The sequence below is a fragment of the Saccostrea echinata genome, unplaced genomic scaffold, assembly GCF_033153115.1.
Source record: "Saccostrea echinata isolate AGI-Se365-2 ecotype Australia unplaced genomic scaffold, CSIRO_AGI_Sech_v1 ptg000001l, whole genome shotgun sequence".
In the NCBI taxonomy this organism is placed as follows: domain Eukaryota; kingdom Metazoa; phylum Mollusca; class Bivalvia; order Ostreida; family Ostreidae; genus Saccostrea; species Saccostrea echinata.
In genome coordinates this window covers 5079080-5099109 of record NW_026889750.1, presented here as the reverse complement: position 1 = coordinate 5099109, position 20030 = coordinate 5079080, and the positions used below count along the sequence as shown (strand labels likewise).

Here is a 20030-nt window from a genome sequence, read left to right as displayed (position 1 = left end):
GCTTAGATTAATGCTGTACTTAATCATATTAATGCATGTCCCATTATAAGTGAGGCTTGGGACCTGTAACATTGTGGTTAATGTAATTGTCATGGTTTAATTCTACTGTGGCATGATTTCCATAATTGCAGAATTTAAACTCCAGTTTCTCCCATTAGATAATTGCATCCTTAATTTACCGACCATTGTAGGGAAAATTTCACTCGATCAGTTATTTGCATCAAAGAATGGAGATTCATGCTGATTCATCTCTGTGCAGAGTAATTATACTATTTATTCAGGGGAAAAACAATTTTGTGTAGCTTTGGAGCAATATGTAAACATAGATATTGCTATATTTACCATGTGACTGTGTTTTTGGAGCAGTGCTCCAAGTCACACTTACTACAGTGATTTTTTTAGGGCTGATTTGGGACCGAAATTCGGCCCCAGTCCCAATGGAAAATATGCCTGTATTTTCCCAAAATGTATTGGAAGTTTTCCCAAAGAAAAAATTACAAAATGTGTGATTAAATTCAGTTTGTTTATTGCATGTTTCTCAGTGAAGTTCAAGCTAGTTTTGTTGTTCAGCAGTGGTGGATTACTTCATAATTAGATAATTCATACCCACTTTTGTTCTTGATATAAGAAATTAGATAAAGGAATAGTCTTGATTTGTTGAATAACAATTGTTTGTTAAAGTACAAAGTGTAATACAAAGACAAAAACAAAGTTTTTTGACAATGCTTTTTATGCAACTGGGTTTTCTTGGAAATTCCCAGTTTAGCTTAACTGATGCTGAAATTCCCAATTCTGAGGACCCCAGCCCCCAGTCCCAAAGTACTGAGAAAAAAAACACTGTACTATCAGGTCACTATATGGGGTCCAAGTTTTTGTTTGGTCACCATTTCAGAATTTCTGGTCGCCATCAACAGATATTTCACTAACAGTGGTGAAAACATTCTGTGAATAACACATTTAATATACAAGTATTATAGAAGCAAAGAAGAAACATTCATATATGTACATGCATAATGTCTTTTTTAAATCAAAGATTACTTAATTATCTATGTGATTAAACAATTTGAAGAAACCACATATGAAATATTAAAAGTTAAATCCAATGAGATTCTGCTACGCTCCATATGTAGTGAAGTTTTGACAAACTCAACTGCACTGTAGAGCAAGAAAGACTGCAAAATATAAGTGCTGGAAAAACAAAGGTTGTATCTACCTTATCATTGTTATCGTCCTTGTCAAGGTTACACAACTTCTATTTTTAACGTAAAACTTGTGAACAATAGTGAGTTGGAGCATGCAAAGTTGAGGAATATTTCTGATAATCTTTTCTGAAGATTGTATCAAAACCACTGGTCTACTGAAATTCACATCTTTGGACTTGAGTCTGTGGTAACAACTTCACAACTTCTGTGCACATGTGTACAGTAAGAAGGAAGAAGTGAAGCAATATTTTCGTCTTGGGCCTGACAAAATTTTTTTTTTTCTCTCCATAAAAGTAGATTTTTTAGGTTCTGAAACCTTAAATTTTCTGAAGGCTAATACTTTTAAGAATTTGTATATGTTATGCAAAAATCCTTTCTGTGTCAATTTTCCTGTTGTTGCATTATGGTATTGCTTTAAATGAAACCTGTTTCCCTGAACCTTTTATCATTTTTGACATAATTTTGCTTTAAATCACCTGTCGTCAGCTTTACTTCCTGGACATAAAACTTGTGTATGCTTTATTTATTTACAATTTTAAGTGGGGAATTATTATTGATTATCAGACTTTTATTTTGTCCATAAAACTTTGGGACTGATCATTAGAGTATATCCCCTTCAAAAAAGAGTATTTATTATACCAAATAGGACAGGAAGTTAATTATCATTTATGCAGTAAAACTGTAATAACGGTCTTGTTATTGGCCCATAATATTAGGCTCTGTGTTAGTGACTTGTTTGTACACGTATAATGAGTTCAGTTTATGTGCTTATGTGCACAGGGACATGTTTACTTTTATCAACATTGGGCGAGTGCTAGGCAGGAAACACAACAATGGAAAAATGTCCTGTTGAATTTAACTTTACAAGGAAACCAAGCAGGAAGCGTTATACCTACATACACATGTATCTTGTTTCAGTACAAAATAAGACAGCATTCAGGTTTAAAACATTTACTAGTAATGTCTTTCTTTGTTAACAGTGTTTATATGTCATTAGACATAATAAGAAAGTGGAGCATGTAGTGTATACTTCTTACTTAATGATCTAATTAAATATTTTTTACATTTAAATGAATGAATATTATAAAACCTAGGGCTATACTATGAAAATGCATTGTACATGTAAATAAAGTGAAAACATTCATTACAGATCATGCAGATGAAGATAATTTTGAAATAACAAGATCTCGCTTGGATAAACTTATACAGACAAGAATACTGAGTGAAAGAAAAATAAAGGCACTTTTTCTGGACATTTCAGAAATATAAGGTAATATTTGCATGTTAGCTGAGTTGAATTAGACTTGTTGGAACATTCAGGAAGTTAGATAATATATTATGTGCTTGAAATAAAATTGCACTCTCCAAAGATAAAAGCCTGCTAAATTGGACCAGTTTGTCACAAAGTATGTGAGAGGAGATTACAGTGCCTCTAAAAATTAAAGTGCAAAGGCATACATTATAGTCTTCAGAACTTAAAAAAAAAAAATTCTCTCTCTTGCAAAGAAAGATACAGCTTAATGTTCTTAGAGATAAACACAAAGTTTACATAACAATATTAGACAAGTTTGTACTAGCCAAAATGTTGTAGATTTCAGTACACTTAATTATTTATTTTATGTCATTGATTTTCATGATTATTATTGTGGCAAAGTGGACACAATTAGACAAATAACAGATTCCATGTATGTTAAAAATCAGTTAATCACAGAATGACTGCTTTTGATTAACTTCTTTTAAATGTATTTATTTGATAAATGTATCTTTAATTGATGGAGTATAATTTTCTTGACAAGAGCAAACAAATCCTTAGTTTTTCCACATCAGCAGGATTATCGTGATCAGTGTATTTTGCACACTGATTTTAGATACCACCAGTAGCCTTGAGACTTGAGGATCAGTGTTTCCTGACAACATTTATAGATGCTCGATTATGTTTGTGATCACTGACATTTTATATGATTTTCTTTCTTATATTATTTGTTTATATTGAAAAATGTATTGAGTGAGTAAAGAAATTAGATATAAGCCATGTAGTCCTAATTAAAAATATTAGAAATTTGTTAAAAGAATATGTCTTAGTGGTGGACTGTTGTATTAATGTGAATATACATTTGCATCATTGAAACATATAATTTTAAGTGCATACTTGTTTGATTTTAGAATGAAATATATTTGAAGATGTATACTTATCTTCAGTATTACAGTGGTGAAAAACAAAATTAATGGCCATATATTCTCAGAGCAGAAATCCTTGATTTGAATTCCCAAGATCCACATTCCACACCTAGACTTCAATGTCTATTTCATTGCAATACGAAAGCTTGTGATTCCAATAAGGATTACTTAATAACACTGGTGTTCTGATCTAATGGTATCAAGTTGAACCCTTCAATTACATGTGCATTAAATAATGCATAAAGAGAAATTGGAGATTTATTGAATTTGAAACTTGACCCTACCGAATACTTGTATAAATGCAAATTAAGCAGGAATATAAAGATAAATGTCCAGTGCATGTCATTAAATATGAATAGTGTTGTTAGAGTTTGAAAAGAAAATATCATTTCCAGAATCAATAGTATTGATTGATGGTTGTTATTACATGGGTTTGCAGACAATGTGAAATATTGGTTGAAAACACAGATGGTAGCCATTGTCTTTTTCCTTGCTTGGTTGACCCTTCATTAATGTGCTGGGTTGTCTTGGTTTTGAACTAATGAATGACTTGTGATGGCAGGAAGAATATGAAATCAAAGAGTCTTTTCAAATAAAACCCGGTTTACCCCTTCTCGTGGGACTAGATGGAGAATAAGTTTGGATAGCATCCCATTGCTAATTAGTTCTGCTGGCACATATGTTTGTGTATTTGTTACTATATTCTTTGGAGAGTGTGTGTGTTTAATTAAATATTATTTATGACAGTGTTAATTAGACATTACTTAGCCAGTTCACGGTAACATATTCTTGGTTTACCAGCTGTAGGTCTGTTGTCAGTAAGCCAAACAGACAAAGGGTATAAGGAGATAACCTTTAGAACAAGTGTATGTAGACGATATCTGAAATGTGTGGGGAAATATTTACATGTACATGGGTCTTGTTAGTTTCCTGCCAACTGGCCAACTTGACAGGTCAGTGAAGTCTCGATCAGCTTTGTTTGTTAATGATCTTAAGATTTAGAGAGGGAAAATAAATTTTGCCTTGAGTTGAAGGTTTAGTTGTTTTATTAAACATATGAGTAGAATTTTCTTGATTGATTGAATGCAGATTTAGTACTTTTATTTGTATGTTTAAGCAGTGGAGAATATTTTTTAGGACATATTCTGTATGAAAATATGCTTTATGTTTTATTTTAAGACCTAGAGATGTATTTATGATCTAAACATCTGCTTTTACATATTCAAGCAGTAATGAATCGTAATTCTTATAGATTTGTTTTTTTAAAAGAATGACTTGCAGATGCATTGAAAATATTTTTTGGATTTAAAAATAATAAACTTCGCAAGGACGAAATCCTAATGTTTGATCTTTTTTTTTCCCCTTCCTCTAAAGTTTGAAAGAAAAACACTTTTCAAGCAGGTTAAAAAAGGATTTTAAAATAAATAAATAATCTCAGTCTCAGTACAGAATCCTCTGTTTGTTCTCCCACCCTATAATCAGGAAAAGGTCCTGCCCGCCTCTTCCTTATGGTTACAGCTACAGGCAACTATAATGACTTAGTTATGTCCTATTCCAAGGCTGTGTCATTCATGTTTGGAGTGAAATGGCATATTATTAATACACTTTGAAAATCTTCAATACCACTTTTATTGCATCACTGTCATATAATCAGTCTATCGTGTCCTCTAGTGTATTAAATCTATATGTCAATGTGCATATAAAAGTGTGTGATCGTGAGCATAGAATCCTGGCAAGTGTTGGTCTCCTTTTTTTTTCTCTGTTGTATGGAAAAATTATAAAAATCAATCCAGGCTGGGACACGACTTCCTGAATCAATGCTTCAGGCAGAGGAGATGATTGTATTGGAGTGAAGAACTTAAGGTTATAGTTGTGTGGACAATGGATGGAGTTGACATTTCATTATCTTTTCAATTTTGCAACAGGTGGCGTTGATAATTTGAAGCCTACATAGTGTTTTTCTGCTCGGCCAAAATAAGTCAGGAGCGGATCTCAACTCTTGAAAGATAGTGGTGGTGGTATTGATTCCAGCCTGTTAATTTGTATTCACCAGGTACTGTATGTGTTTCATTTTATTTAAAGTATATCTGATAAATGTTATACCTAAGTAAACAGATCTCAGACATTAAAGAGATATTTGCCATCAATTCTTTGTTAAATATTTACAGTCATTTATATTTGATGTTTGATTGTGAATTCTTGTGTGTATGGAAAGGAAATAATAAATTTACATTATAAGGAAAAAAATTGTCACTTAGATTCAACATCTTGGAAGGTAAGTAACAATACACAGGGGTTGAGACAAATTTTTCTTAAGTGCACTACGTGGTAAATATTTAACACAAAGTGCAGACATGGATGAACAAGTTTGCACAAGCATTGGGAATGAAAGTTTTCACGGGAAGTTTGTTAATCCAGATAATGAATCCATTACCATGGGGCTTTGAAGCTGTTGGGATATATTACAAGAAGAGTTGATTGAAATTGAAGATGTCGATTAAAGATAAATTGATGTGTAAAATGAATCAACCTGGAGAATTCTGTGCATGCCCAGGTAGAGAATAAAAGAAGTTCCAACTGTTTTACTTATGAATAATTGAAATTATTTCCTGGGAAATTACTTTTGCAGCTGTGCACTAGGCTGTGAAGTAGCTATTTCTCTTCAGGTATTGTGTGAAAAAAAACCTGTATACTTTTTCACTATTATAGGTTGACATTTTTTTTTCTTTTGCGTAAAAAAAAAAATTCACTGCATTTATATCTAAACACCAATTTATTATAGAGGTGTGTACTGCATGGCTTTAATGTGAAATTGGGAGAAAAGATATTTTTCATTTATCATGTTTTTTGCATTTTTTTCTTGGTGTTTTTCTTATGACACCTGTGTAATGAGCTGAGAGAGAAGCATATTAACACGGCCTGTCTCGTTACTGGGTGTCTGGCTTGACAAGAGATCTTGTTCCCATCACCTCTGGAAAGGCTTTGTAATTAAGCATTACTTAATTGGAAAAAGTGAAAAATTTATGATGTAACTTGTCTTCTTTGTCTTACCAAATTTGATGTTAATTAGCTCAATTAGAAATGAAGAGAACAAAGTTTGCACTGTATAAGTCCATTAATCTTGTATCTAAATTTTTTGTTTGGGAAACATTTTTTTTACTTCCTTGATATAATAAAAGGACAATTTCTCTTATACTTCCTTTTGTTCAGATGACATATTCTATAAAGAGTTTTCCTTAAAAAAAAATAACACAGGTTTTAAAATAACAATAGCATACACAAAGGGCATGAGCTTGTACACTTGAAAAACACTGTAAAAAAGAAGTAATTAGATACTTTTTTTTAGCAGAATGATTTGTGATATGTCATAAACACCAAAAGAGTAAAATATTTTCTATAAACCGATAGTTTTGCCTTGTCAAAAACTGGAAACACCAGAACATAGCATAATGTGCTGAGAATTTATTGACTGATGGGAGAGTGGAGATTGAATAGTACAGTATGTTTTACATATTGCTATTGAGAGGGGTTCCCTGACTCTGTACAAAAATCTCCAGAGATACTCGGAGCCAGGCCACTGTCATTTACATTGTGTCTAGTCAGCGAGAAAACTGTTAATGAGAGGACATTAGATTTATCTCTTGGGTTGGGTGATGTTAGCAATTAGTCTTTTGGGACTTTTTAACTATTTTCATACATATTGATTAAGATTATATAGATCTACTTGGGAAGTATTTTATTTTATCATGTTTTGTGTCTTTTTGCAGGACTTTGATTGATGACAAAGAAAACAATGATGAAGTCTATGGTGACAAGGCCAGTTCCTGCCCAGTCCAGCAACAGTGACGGGAACAAAGTAGGGGAGACAACTGCAAAAGTTAACTCAGGTATCAAGATTTTCCCTTCATTCAACTTTTCGCTTTTTAGGCCTAAAATGGCTGGAAATCAACGTAACTGGACTGTCTGTCGATATTTCCGTTTTTCTCTCTGTGGTTGTTGATTTGAATGATTGACAGTGGAACAATCTCTCATTTTGTGGGCTTTTGATTTACGATTAGTGAATGTTGTTATTAGTGGGAATTTCCATTGATTGGTCCCAACTTTTAGAAGCTCCCCTATGAATATAAAGTTTCAATTGCCCTCTAAACAGGAGAACTCACCACTGCAATACAAATCAAATGAGCAACTGGGGGGATTAAAAGGACAGACAGTTCATGTATTCAGGGATTTTTGTTATTGAATTAAAAAAAAAACATTTGTATGAATGGTTTGTATGGAGTTTATTTTCAGATGAGGGCATTTTAGGTATGGTCATTTTTATGCATTTAAACAGAGAAATGATTGTGTGTGTAGTAGAATAGGGAAAGGAGTCATTTTCTCTGTTTAAAAGAAAAAATGCATATGACAGTTTCTCTGTTTATTTATATGAACATATGCATAATCCAAAATGAGATCAAACTCTAACATAACTTCATTGTACCTACACTTTAGACTCGTTTGATCCTGGATGAGTAAGTACCAGATTATATAGGTTTCACCTAGATGATATTTGCAACCAAGACACTTTTTGTGGACTAAAGAAGCCATATATGGGGACGATGTCAAAAAGGGGGTTTAGTTCATTTGATTGCTTGGGTCTTTGTCGTTCATCATTGATTGCTCAACAGAAATGTGTTTTTACCTTTTCATTCACTTTTTTTTGCTTTTTTCATCTTAATTCACCTCTATGCACCAGTAACTATAGACAAACTAGAGAAAGTGTTCTCATCACAAGATGTGATGATGATAGTATTTTGTAAATGGAGTTATTCCCTGGTTATTTATACAAGGTTTGATGTTGCATGCTTTTGTTCTTTAATTATTAAATTTCTCTTTTTTCCATTAATTTTTTTTGGGTTAAATTGAAAGTTTTTTTTTTCACATTAATTATCAATATAACTCTTGAAGAAAGAATTAAAATAATGAAGATATTATCATGAAATGGAAAAAATAAACTTTTTTTTAATGTCCAAACTTACATATATGATTTGATTTTCAGTTAAGATAATATTTGGAGTAATGAGGATAACAGGTAAACATATTATTTATCAAAATATATTTAATTTTTTTTTGTGGAGAAAATGTTTTAATTTGGGAGTAAGTGTTGGAGATGAGAATGATATTTAATCTCTTAGTTGTATGGGCGGGCTGTAAGGGTTGGGCAGAATTTACTCAAGAAATTCTAAATTACACCTACTGTATAGATTAGAACATGTATATGTATTTTGTATTATGGTGTATACAGATAGGTATCTGTAAGCATATAAGAATTTCTAATCTGTTCCATATTTGTCTGCATTCAAGGTCGGTGACAATGTAAGCACCAACCAGGTATAGTATATTCTCCTCACAATATTGCCTTCTGTATTATACAAATTACCAATGCTGAGACAACATTTAAGTATTCAATTAAATATACATATATATTATATATTGCGTGCCTTTGGTTTGTAGTACGAGAACTCTTTTATTATACAGTTGTTTTTTTTTACTGACAAGTGTGGAAGATGTTTTCATTTTTTTAATACTAAAAAGAATTTTTCTTTCATACCATATTTGATCTCATTAATAATGGACTAGAAATCAAGACCTCTTTACCAAAACGGGGGGAAAAAAAGAAGTAATTTTCATCAAAATTTGATTGGATTCAATTTTATGGCTTTCAGAAAATTTCTATAGACCTATGATTATTTATTTATATATAGACTTCTTAGAATATATATATACACACAAAGGTAGTGTTTTGTTCTTCCTATTTGTAACATCTACTTGCCTTGGGTCATATCTAATACATGTTAATGATAATATTGGGAGGATGCAATTTTCTGTAAGTGTGTATTCGTGTAGTGCCGCCCCCTTTACTTGGAAGAGAGCGGCTGCATGGGTATTGGGAACTGTGATACGTGCTAGCATGCTGCATTGTTTCAGTGATAATTTACAGGCTCCTATTAAGCGTCATGCACTCTGTTGAGCAATCATCTGTGTCGGGATCAATGCTGTTTTCATATATGGCAAATCTTTGAGGTTCAAAAAGTTTTTTTTTATCATGATTGTTGAATGACCAAAAAAATGTTATTGATACAAAATGAATGGATTGCAGATATCATGGGTGTTTCTTTGTAACAATGAGTATATATATTACAGAGTAACGAATGTTACAGTATGGTTTTTATACCAAATAAAGAGGAACTTTTTTTTTTCATTTTATTGTATGTTTTTAGGGATATCGAGCAATAAATTGCTTTCCAATGCTCCAACTTAAAACACAATTAAAAAAAAAAAGTTTTGTTTTTACTTGTAATATGTATGTTTCACTTGCTTTTATTGAAAAAATGAGAAAAAAAAATTGGATACCTGAATTGTTGAATGATGTATTAACAATGTGACCTATTTTGTGGCGAGTTTACAGATAATTATGATTGGTAAATCATTTGTTTGTATTCTTTATATGTGATACCCTCTAACTAGGCCAGACTTAGAATACACAGGTCAGCTCTTAACATCTTCACATCAAGTGTTTATATTTCTAACACCCAAACATCTTTTTTTTCTGCTATCTTATAATCTCTGCTAGTTGTCTTATGTGCGTGCGCAGGGTTTGGTCGTTGTCTATATATTTAGTTTTTTTTTTTTAATTGTCCTTTTTGTATATATACATATACTTATATATATTACATGTATTGCATTATCATGTCTTCATTGACAAAAAAATACAGGTACTTACTTGCATTACAAAAAAGCAGAAAAACACCTTCATGTATGCAAGTACATAGAAATTTTCTCACATTTCCTAAATCTTTTTATGTCCAAAGCAAACACCAATGCAATAAGATTATAACATTGTTAAAAAGCAAAGTGAATTATTTATAAGTTTCTCTTTCATTGACAACTAAGAACATTAAAAATTTTAGAAAGAATTTGATTATTGCGTTTTCTTGATTTGTGGGAACATTTTAGAAAAATTCTACAAGATAAGTGTTGGTGTTCTGTGCTTTGACATAGAATAGAAGCAACTAATCCATTGTATGATTGTGTACTTCAGGTGTGCATTTTCAAATATGTAATCACCACCTTGGCTTCATTTTATGCTTGCAAAGAGCACCATTGACAGAATTTAAGAACACAAAACATTTATCTTAATTATTATTATCACAACTGACTGTAGAGAATTGGAAGACATAGTCATTCTAACCCCGTTTCTTTGTACATAATCACAATGTACGTGATTTTTACAATTTATCCTTTCCTCAATTTTTTTTGAAAAACCTTTTCTTGTCAATGCCTTAAAATTTCTTTAAAAGCATATAAGATAAACAGAGAATGCTCTAACAATAAAAACATTTATTAGAAGTAATGTTTGCTTATACTACCAATATTGATAAATTATTGATAAACGGACAAAGCATTCAGCTTTTAACTTTATGTCAATATTAACTAGATATGCCACTGTGCTCCCAGATATTCAGATATAATGCAGAAACTGATGGGAATTCATGAATAAATGTCAATCATTTTCTCTTTTTCTACATAGATATTTCTTGATGTTTTGTGGGTAAAAAAAAAAAAAGCAACAGTGTATGGACAGTAATCTTATGGTAGTTAGAGTAACGTAACCAAAACATTTTTTACTAACTGTGTGGTTTTGGTCATCCTTTCTCTCTCTCTTTCTCTCTCTCCTCAATGTTTTTAACATTTTCATCATTAAAAGTTACAAAAGCACTATTTATCAAAGGATTCTGTAGGCTTCTTATACAAAACTCACAGAGAATCAGACTGGTTATCGTGGAGATTTTTTTACTCTTCATGGAGTTTGCTTTTATACACATTTATACCCACTTAATTTCCCCCCCACGTTTGTTTGCATGTGTATTGTAAGGTGACTGAAACTAGTTGAATTTGCATTGACATTGTTACAGAAATATAATATTCTCAGTTATGATAAGCTTCTAAACAAACAAAGCAAATTGCTTGATAATTTTTCAATATAAAAGAAATGTTCATGTCAGTTTGAAATATTCTTTTTAAAATGATATTAAGCTTTAGAGATGAACTTCAATGAATGTGTACTGATTTTTTTTTTTTTTTCAAAACCAAGTAACTATACAAAGTGTTTTGTTATAAACAGGGGGAAATAACTCCTGCTCACTGTGGGTAAAATGCACTGTTATGTTGTTGCTTATTACAGCATGCTGTGGTTTAATAAGTGGAGAGACATTCGTTACCATTACATACCCATGTTCATGCTTACCATGTGCTTGTTAAAGTTTCTTTAATAGAATTATATGTGGAGGCAAACTGGCGTGATTTTTTAGTTTTTTGTTCATATTTGTAATGCACTAAACATTTTAAAGTTAGTCAGAAATAAATTATACTGAAGCTTACAAATAATAATTTATACATGTATAAAACTTAAAAGTTCAGTCAGATTCATTTTAAAGTAAAAGAATTAAAATTGAGAAGATCAGACTGTTACGTGATTGCTATTATAGAAAGCATAATACTAACTGGAGTTTGTTTGCACAGTACATATTGATATTTGCACATTTCTATAGCTTAAATGCTAAGGAGGTTGTTAAATGTGTAATCCTATATTTTTAGAATTAAGCAAAATGCACAAAACTTACACTTAATTGTTAAAAATATGAATTACATTTGCAATCATTTTTGGACACCATGCCTTATCTGTTTTTAAATGGATGGACCAGAAAATATAAATATTTTGATTTTGTTTATTAATACTGATTCTTTAAAAAAGATGTGATAAAAACGTGCAAAATACACATTTCTTTGGCTTCACAGAACTACTTAGTCGTGTTATTACTATATGTACTAATTTGGGCTTTGCATATATTGTGTATGGCATATATTGTACTAGGATTGTAGACTGTGTAAAATTTAGTGCATGCAGAGACTGAAACAAAACACAGATATATGAAATCTAATATACCATTGCAGAGTTTTCCTGACCATGTGAGAACGGTCATATGTGTGTAGTTTTCTTTTCTGTCTTATTTTTTAACAATCAAAAAAAGTGCATGATCAATCTAAGGTGAAGACTTTGGCTGTTTTTTCCTCTTTTTCATTTATCTAGTTTAGATTTTGTACTTTTGTATATTATATGATTAATACTTACACTGGATCAGTAATAACTCTAATGAAATGACTTCTTGTGTGTGCTGTCTATAAAATGCAAAGATAATCATGAAGCATTTTACACTTGCTAAACCAAACTAGTGAATGTTGGTAACCTAGTCATTCACGGTTTTGACACTATATTTAGTTCACAGAATCAAACACTCAGCCGACCTGGGTTGTTTGCACTAATAATGCTTATAAATAATTGTTTAAGTTTTTTATCTCTTGAAAAGTAAACATCTTTATTTTGTTATAATTTATCAGCAAATTTAAAGAATTTAAATATTCTAGCTCAAGTATAAACTTTTCTTGGGGAACATAAGTTGATCTTGTTTGTTAATTTTCCAGTGGACAATATTTAGGACTTGTGGTAACCTCTGTCTTTACAAGTTTTCTCTCTCTTTAGTACCTTTATAATGTGACTATATAGACATTGTAATATAATTGTTGTTGGTGAAATCCAGGATTTGCTCTATATATTCTTAAATTCTCAGCAGATGAAATTTTCAATTTTAATACTTGTTAATGTTTCATTATAAATACAATCAAAGAAGTAAAGATCTCAATTTGAAATGTAACCTCTTACATAATGTAATCGTGAATTCTGCCTGTATTTTGCTAGACTGATTTATTTTGTTAACAGGATTTACCATCCATGCTTTTGTGTATGTAGTGGTGTTACTTTTTCATTGTTTCATACACTTGTCTTGCTGCATCCAGCAGAGATCCACTTTCACTTTCAGTTTTAAAGTGACCCACTTTCATTTTTTAATTTGAATGCACTTTTACTAATACTGATTAAATTCAGTTGAACATGCAAACTTATTTGAACTCAAAGTTAAATTTTGTAATGCTGTCACTCCTGAAAAATGAAGTGGATCTTTAAAATTTTGTACAAACCCCCCACCAATCCACCTCTGAAACATGTTTTGTTCTATTTGCAAGTGTGCTTTATCCACTTCCAGAATTTTGTTTCATTCATATTTTTCCATTTATTTATTTCATTGATTTATTTTTATATTTTGAAGAATTCAAAACATGTTTCACTTCATTCACTTACAAATTTCATGGTGTTCTAATGGACAATTACATGCAGTTAACTTAATTTTTAAAATTTAAGCTCTTTTCTTTTACAGTAGCTTTAGGTAAATAATTTTAAGAATTAAATAAGGATTTATGTACCAAATGAAATTTTGAGTTGATATAGTTCATTGTTACACCATGAACATTATTGGTATACATATCTGCTTGTGACATGTAACATGTCTTTTAATATGACTTGTAATCAAGAGAGGCCCTCCGATGTGGATTTTGTCTGTAATATTTGGCCTACTAATTTCCCCCTTGTTTGAAGTAGTGGCTTATATATGGGAGATCTTGAATCTGCATGACTGTAGGGCATCATTTAGGCATAATTACAGAAACCTTGCTAACGCTCTGTGCCAAAAGAAGTCTTCAATTCAGAAGAAAAAATTGTAATGCATGTTATAGTAGAAACTTTAATTGTTTTTCTTGTTAGACTTAAATGGTAAATGTTCCAACAACAGATGGTTGAAAGGGTTGTTAGCAAGTGTGTATGTTTCTCTTTTTAACACCATTTTCAAATCTGTCACAATTTGGCATTATCGGCTTTCGGTGGTAACCATGGTTATGGATTTGTAGCCAAAATATCAGATAACGATTATCTGTTTAATTGTTTTTTTTCTTCACAAAGGTAACACTCCACAGACATATATTTTATATATATGTACATATAATCTGTATTCCTATTCCTTTCCTGTTTGAAATTAAAAGAGTTTTTTGATGTATTTAGATGATAGTTGCTGTGTAGTACCTCCTGCCTGCAATATAGGGTTGCTATTTTATATACCAGCCATAATTTATTATTTTAATGACCAGGAATTTTGTTGTTTTGGGCTGACTCTAACTGCTTTGATTTCTATCTTTAACAGGAAAATCTGATGTTAAAAGTAAAATTACAGTCAAGTCTGAATCACAGCCAAGTGCTCCATTGAAAGAGGTGAGGAATTCTAATGTTGTGATCTTCAGTTTAACAAAATAACCATATAATGGGTTATTTTAGCAACTGGCAAATTTAGCATTTTTTCCCCTAAAAGTGAATTTTTTATTAACACAACTAAATTTAAGCAATTTCAGTCAATTATATGTTGGTTAAAAATTCATGATATATGGTAGTAAGCATGGTAAATGAAGTAGGTGAAGATAATGAACAGTGATCAATCTTGAAAAACCTACAAACAATACTAATCTTGAAACAGGGCATAAAACATAGACCCCTGGAAATTGAAAAAAGGGAAATTAAATACATATCAAATGCTTAAGTGAATGTCTATCATGAATGACTTTCAGAGAGCTTCTACTCTTTTCTAAAAAAGAAACAAGAAGGCCTCAACTCGTACTGTTATCTATTACTAGTGTATTTATTAAAGAAGCTGTTGAAATCAAGTTCAGTTTCTTAATGAGGAGTGGAGTGGCCCAGAAACATTTGGTTAGCAAATATGAATTCAAGTGCCATGATTTCGTATTTTTTCATGAGCAAAAAAGGTAAATATATTTTTAATTGTACAGGAAAAACGCAGACGGATCACAGTGGGACGATTAGACGTCAGCAAACCAGTGGAAAAGACAGATGCCAAGCCCAGTGGTGGAAACTCGCCCATATTTGAGGTGGAGCAACCACTTAAAAGTGGAGCTAAGGTATGAAGAATAACATTAAAGATTTTCCAGGAGCCTGTTTCCTTCTTGCTTTCATGTGTTTGGACAGCAAAGTGATCTTTTGATGAACTTCTTTTATAGAAACAAGATGAAGTCAGAGGGAAGGACGAAACCACCCTAGAGGTTGAAAATGACCTAGAAAAGTGGGTTTTATTTGTTTTATTCTCATTCAGAATGTACTGCAATTTTTTTTCAATGAGGGTTGCTTTACTCTTCATTTTAACCTTTCAGGGAGAAGAATTCTGCTGCAGTTTCCTTTTCTTTTAAGAAAATGGGAAGTAAAGTTGGATCTTCTGCAGCATTTCCAGAGGAGAAGGAAGAAGAGGTCAACGGTGAAGAGGAGTCCAGGAACAGCAATAGCACACCATCTCCCAAAGAGCAGGCAAAACCAGAGGAACCAAGAGAAATTAATTCATTCAGACCAGTTTTGATGGAAAATTTTTTAAAAGTGATGAGTAAGGATGAAATTACAGAATTGGATTGGCCCACTGAAATGGTGAAGGTCACCACCACTGAACCTCGCATTAGTTTCAGCTGTAACCCCCTTTCCTTTGACTTCAGTGAGTTATTGTCCGGAAAACCTGCATCAATGGAGAAATTTAAAAATGACATTACAGCATTGCAGGCCGTTAAGACTGAATCTTCAGTGGATGAGAGGGGAGATGGAGAGAAGATGGAAGAAGATCAAGAGGAAAAAGAGAAAGAGGAGAAGGCAGGGTCTTCCAGACGTAGTCATAGCAAGCACAAGAAAAAGCGCAAGAAAAAGAAAAGTAAACACCTTAATGAATCAAAGGAAAATGTCAATGAGAAAGAAGAAAAAGAATCTGGCAGTAAAGAAAATGGAAAGAAATCAAAGAAGAAAAAGAAGAGAAAGAAGAAGCATAAAAGCTCTAAAGACCAGGATGAAAAGGCAGAAGGGAAGAGCAAAAATGAGAAAATAACTGAGGGGGTAGACAGTAATGATAAAGGCCATGACTCGGAGGCTGAAGTGGGTGATGTTGAAGACAGTATTGATTCTGATTTGGAAGACAGCAAAAGTAAAAAGTCCAAGCACAAGAAGAGAAAGAAAACCAAGAAGTCAAAGAAGAAGAAAAAGAAATCACATCATGATGATGAAGAAGGTAACAAAGAGAAAGAGAAAAAGATAAAAGAGGAAAGTGATTCATCAGATGAGGAGAAAGTGGCAGAAGTTGAAAAACCAAAAAGGGTGAAACGTAAAGGAAGTGTGAAATCTGGTAGTGGTGATGAAAATAACGTGGATAAGAAAATAGTGAAAGAAACACAGAAGCAAACTGTAAAAAGTGAAAAGAAACGTAAGCACGACACAGATGAAATGACATCTGATGACTCTCCAGTAAAAAGCATAAAACAGTCTCCATTAGATAAAAGTAAAAGCTCTCCAGCTGCAGCAAAGGAACCAATAGCAGCTAAAAAGATCAAGAAAGATCCAGGAAGTGGGTCTGAAAGGAAAAGCTTATCTTCTCAGAGGAAGCGTCAGACCAGTGAGTCCAGTGCTAATGCTACACCTGTGATTGCAGCTAAGAAACAAAAGGTAACCCCGAAACAAATGCCAGAGCCGGATAACGTTACAGAGGATACCTGGAGCAAAATGGAGGATATGTTTGAAGCTAAGGTACCCAACAACCCAAAGTCCAAGTGGGATACAAGTGAGAGTGAAACAGAACAACAGGAAAAGGTTGCAGAGAAGAAGAAATCACAAAATAAAACGGTAAATAAGACTGTGTTGAAGAAAAGTGTACCTGATACTTTGAAAGAGACGGTTGTTCAGGAAAGGAAATCAAGAAAGTCGGAAAAGAGTAAGAGATCAAGAAGCAGATATTCCAGTATGGATTCCCGCAGCAGATCAAGAAGTCACAGTCACTCCAGTAGGAGTCACAGGTCATCTTCTGGAAGTTATTCAAGGTCAAGAAGCAGAAGCAGACGGTCCTATAGTTCATCTTCCTATGACTCCAGACACTCTAGATCCTACTCTAGGTCAAGAACAAGGTCCAGATCTAGACGAAGACACCACTCTAGTTCTTCATACAGCAGTTACTCTGATTACAGTAGATCAAGATCCCGTTCATCAAGGTCATATTCAAGTTCACGATCACGTTCAAGATCGAGATCTTATAGATCCTATACAAGAAGCAGAAGTAGAAGTTCTAGTTATTCAAGGTCACGATCAAGGTCATACAGACGCTCAAGATCTCGGCATCGTTCTCGCACTTACAGTCATTCATCAAGGCATTCTCATTCATCAGACACAGAAAGTCCCAAGAAACATTATAGAATACGCAGTAGTGACGTAGAAAAAGCCAAACAAGAGGATCCTCTTGATATTCCCTTGCCAAATTTTAATGATGAAGATAAACCTGCAGAAAATCTTGTAAAGAAAATCCAGGACAAAAAACAGCAACACTCAGACTTAGTGAAGAAAGGCATTGAAGCAAGTAAGCAAGCTGAAAAAGAAAACAAAAATGTGCCTGAGGGTACTGACTTCAATGACATTCCTTTACCTACAGCAGACACAACAAAAACGTCTACTGCATCTGCAAATCCACCCCCTCCTCCCCCATCACAGCAGCAGCAGCAGCAGGAGATAGGACCCTATGGCATGCCTATTCCTCAGTATGCAATGCCTTATGGACCTCGTGATAGAATGCCAGGACCGATGCATCCAAACATGAGGTATCCACCTCCTCATGATATGAGATATGGACCTCCTCGAATGGGGCCCATGGGGCCATATGGACCTAGAAGACCACCACATCATGACATGAGATACGGGCCACCAAGAATGGGCCCAATGCATGATGGCTACCATGGACCAAGATATCCACCAATGAGGCCACCTCCAGGTTATGGACATCCTCCACTTCCACCACCAAAATCTTCAACACCACCACCTCCAGAACCTCCTAAGGAGGAAGAAAAACCAGTCGAAGAAATTGCTCCCAATCCGTCCATTGTTATACCTCCTGAGCAGGCAGAGCAATATAAACGTCTCCAGGAGCAGGCTCAGAAACATGCCAACAAACAAATGAGGAGACAAAAGAAAATAGAGGCTGGTGAACCTTTTAGTGAATCTTCCGAGTCTGAGGAAGAGGAACCCAAAAAGGAGGAGGAAGATGTAGACGGATCTGAGGATGCAATTTCAGAAGAACTAGCACAAGGTTTAGTGGCTGTACCATCTCCATCACTTTCACTTGCTCAACCAACAATTCTTATAGCACAACCACAGATGGCAGGCGTTGGAGGACTAACACTGGCCCCACAGCTAATCCAAGCTGGGCACCCACAGCATGTTCTTTTACAGCAGGGAATGGCATTACCCCAGGGAATGACATTACCACAAGGAGTGGCATTACCACAGGGTGTGACTCTTGGACAAAATGCTTTAGGACAAACAATTGCCCTTTCTCAAGCATCTGGTATAAGTCTTTCACAAGCTGGTCATCCTCTGTTTTCTGGAGCTCCAGTTTTTGCCCACCCAGCAGCCTCTTCATCCATAACAGCTCTAGCTGCAGCAGCTGCTGCTGGGGCCCAGCCCGCTCACTTGCCATCTGCTTTACAAGCACAGATGCCCTTAGGAGGTGTTCATGTTGGACTCGCACAACCAACACTCATTCAGCATCCTTTGTTAGCTCAGCAGCAACTTGCTGCTGCTCAGCTTCATGCAGCTACACCCCATGTGCTTTCTGGAGGACTGCAACATGCAACAGGACCTGTAATAGTTGGGAACCGACTTTTACTGCCAAGTATTGTAAGGCAGTAATAGAGACTAACTCAGTGACCCAGTGCCAAGTTTAGTATTAATCATAATACATGTATATGGAACATGACATTGTGATTTTCTGATCATTGCTTTGATGAATGTCCCATTTATGCAAAATACTGTGAATATATGAAATTGTATTTAAATACATGTATATGTTGAGAAGCATTGCAGTTGATGCCTAGTCAGACATTTTTATGCAACTTGGACATGGAGATGTGTGCTTTTATGTGATACATATTGTGTTTCACAAAAAACATTTCATATCAGTTTATATTGTGGTGTTCTGGTGATTCATGTATGTATGTGTGTGTGTCCAGACAGTGCTACAATTTTAATGTTTATACAGTGTATTTATGTTTATCACCAAGATTTGTTTAAAGATGAACTGAATGTTTTTGCTGCTTAGTTTTATAAAACAATATAATTTGATGGGGAAATATTCATGTTCATTAACAAAAGGCTCTTTAGGCACATATATATGTTAATGCTTAGTAAAATGAAAAAAGGGTTTTTTGTCAAAAGCTGTTTTTATGTTTTTGGATGAAACATTCTTATTTTCCTAGCATGATGTGTTCGTTGAAAGATGTGTGAATGATATTTTATTGATTGATAGGGATATAATATTAGCATGTATGGTAATAACATTCTTTTGAAAGGAACACAATTTTTTTTATGTTTATTTTGTTAATGCCTTGTTACAACATCAATGTTGCTCAAAGCAAGAGAAACATGGAATAAAACAAGTACACCAAAATGTAGCTGTGTCCTTTATACAAAGCTAAGTGGAACGATTTGGATCGTCCTAAAAAGCATTTATATTAGAACAAAATTTCAAGTCCATAGGAAGGAATTACTGATTGGGGGGGGGGGGGTTAACTGCAAAAAGAAAGAAAAAGAAAAAAAAAAGTTTATCAGACGTTCTTGAGGGGCCATAACCGTAATTGATCATGAGTTGTTAT

General features: G+C 33.5%; 1 protein-coding gene across 2 annotated transcripts; it reads left to right on the top strand.

Annotated features, from left to right (window-relative positions):
• Positions 1 to 2390: 2390 nt before the first annotated feature.
• Positions 2391 to 19825, top strand: LOC133183858 (G patch domain-containing protein 8-like). 2 transcript variants are annotated; one of them, XM_061318764.1, is made up of 8 exons: positions 2392 to 2472; positions 5306 to 5433; positions 7148 to 7267; positions 7872 to 7891; positions 14507 to 14574; positions 15144 to 15272; positions 15372 to 15433; positions 15522 to 19825. In XM_061318764.1, the coding sequence occupies exons 4-8, from the start codon at positions 7888 to 7890 to the stop codon at positions 19066 to 19068; spliced, it is 3810 nt and encodes a 1269-aa protein (XP_061174748.1). In that variant the 5' UTR covers positions 2392 to 2472; positions 5306 to 5433; positions 7148 to 7267; positions 7872 to 7887; the 3' UTR covers positions 19069 to 19825. The 2 variants fall into 2 exon arrangements, with proteins under 2 accessions (XP_061174743.1, XP_061174748.1); XM_061318759.1 differs by lacking the exon at positions 7872 to 7891 and having other exon boundaries at positions 2391 to 2472.
• The last annotated feature ends 205 nt before the right edge of the window (positions 19826 to 20030 follow it).

Excerpts from the sequence above, each read along its gene's own strand:
- LOC133183858 (XM_061318759.1), top strand. The coding sequence starts at position 7,159 with ATGACAAAGAAAACAATGATGAAGTCTATGGTGACAAGGCCAGTTCCT. Across the intron at positions 15,273-15,371 it reads CACTTAAAAGTGGAGCTAAG|AAACAAGATGAAGTCAGAGG; the intron begins GTATGAAGAATA and ends CTTCTTTTATAG. Across the intron at positions 15,434-15,521 it reads GTTGAAAATGACCTAGAAAA|GGAGAAGAATTCTGCTGCAG; the intron begins GTGGGTTTTATT and ends TTAACCTTTCAG.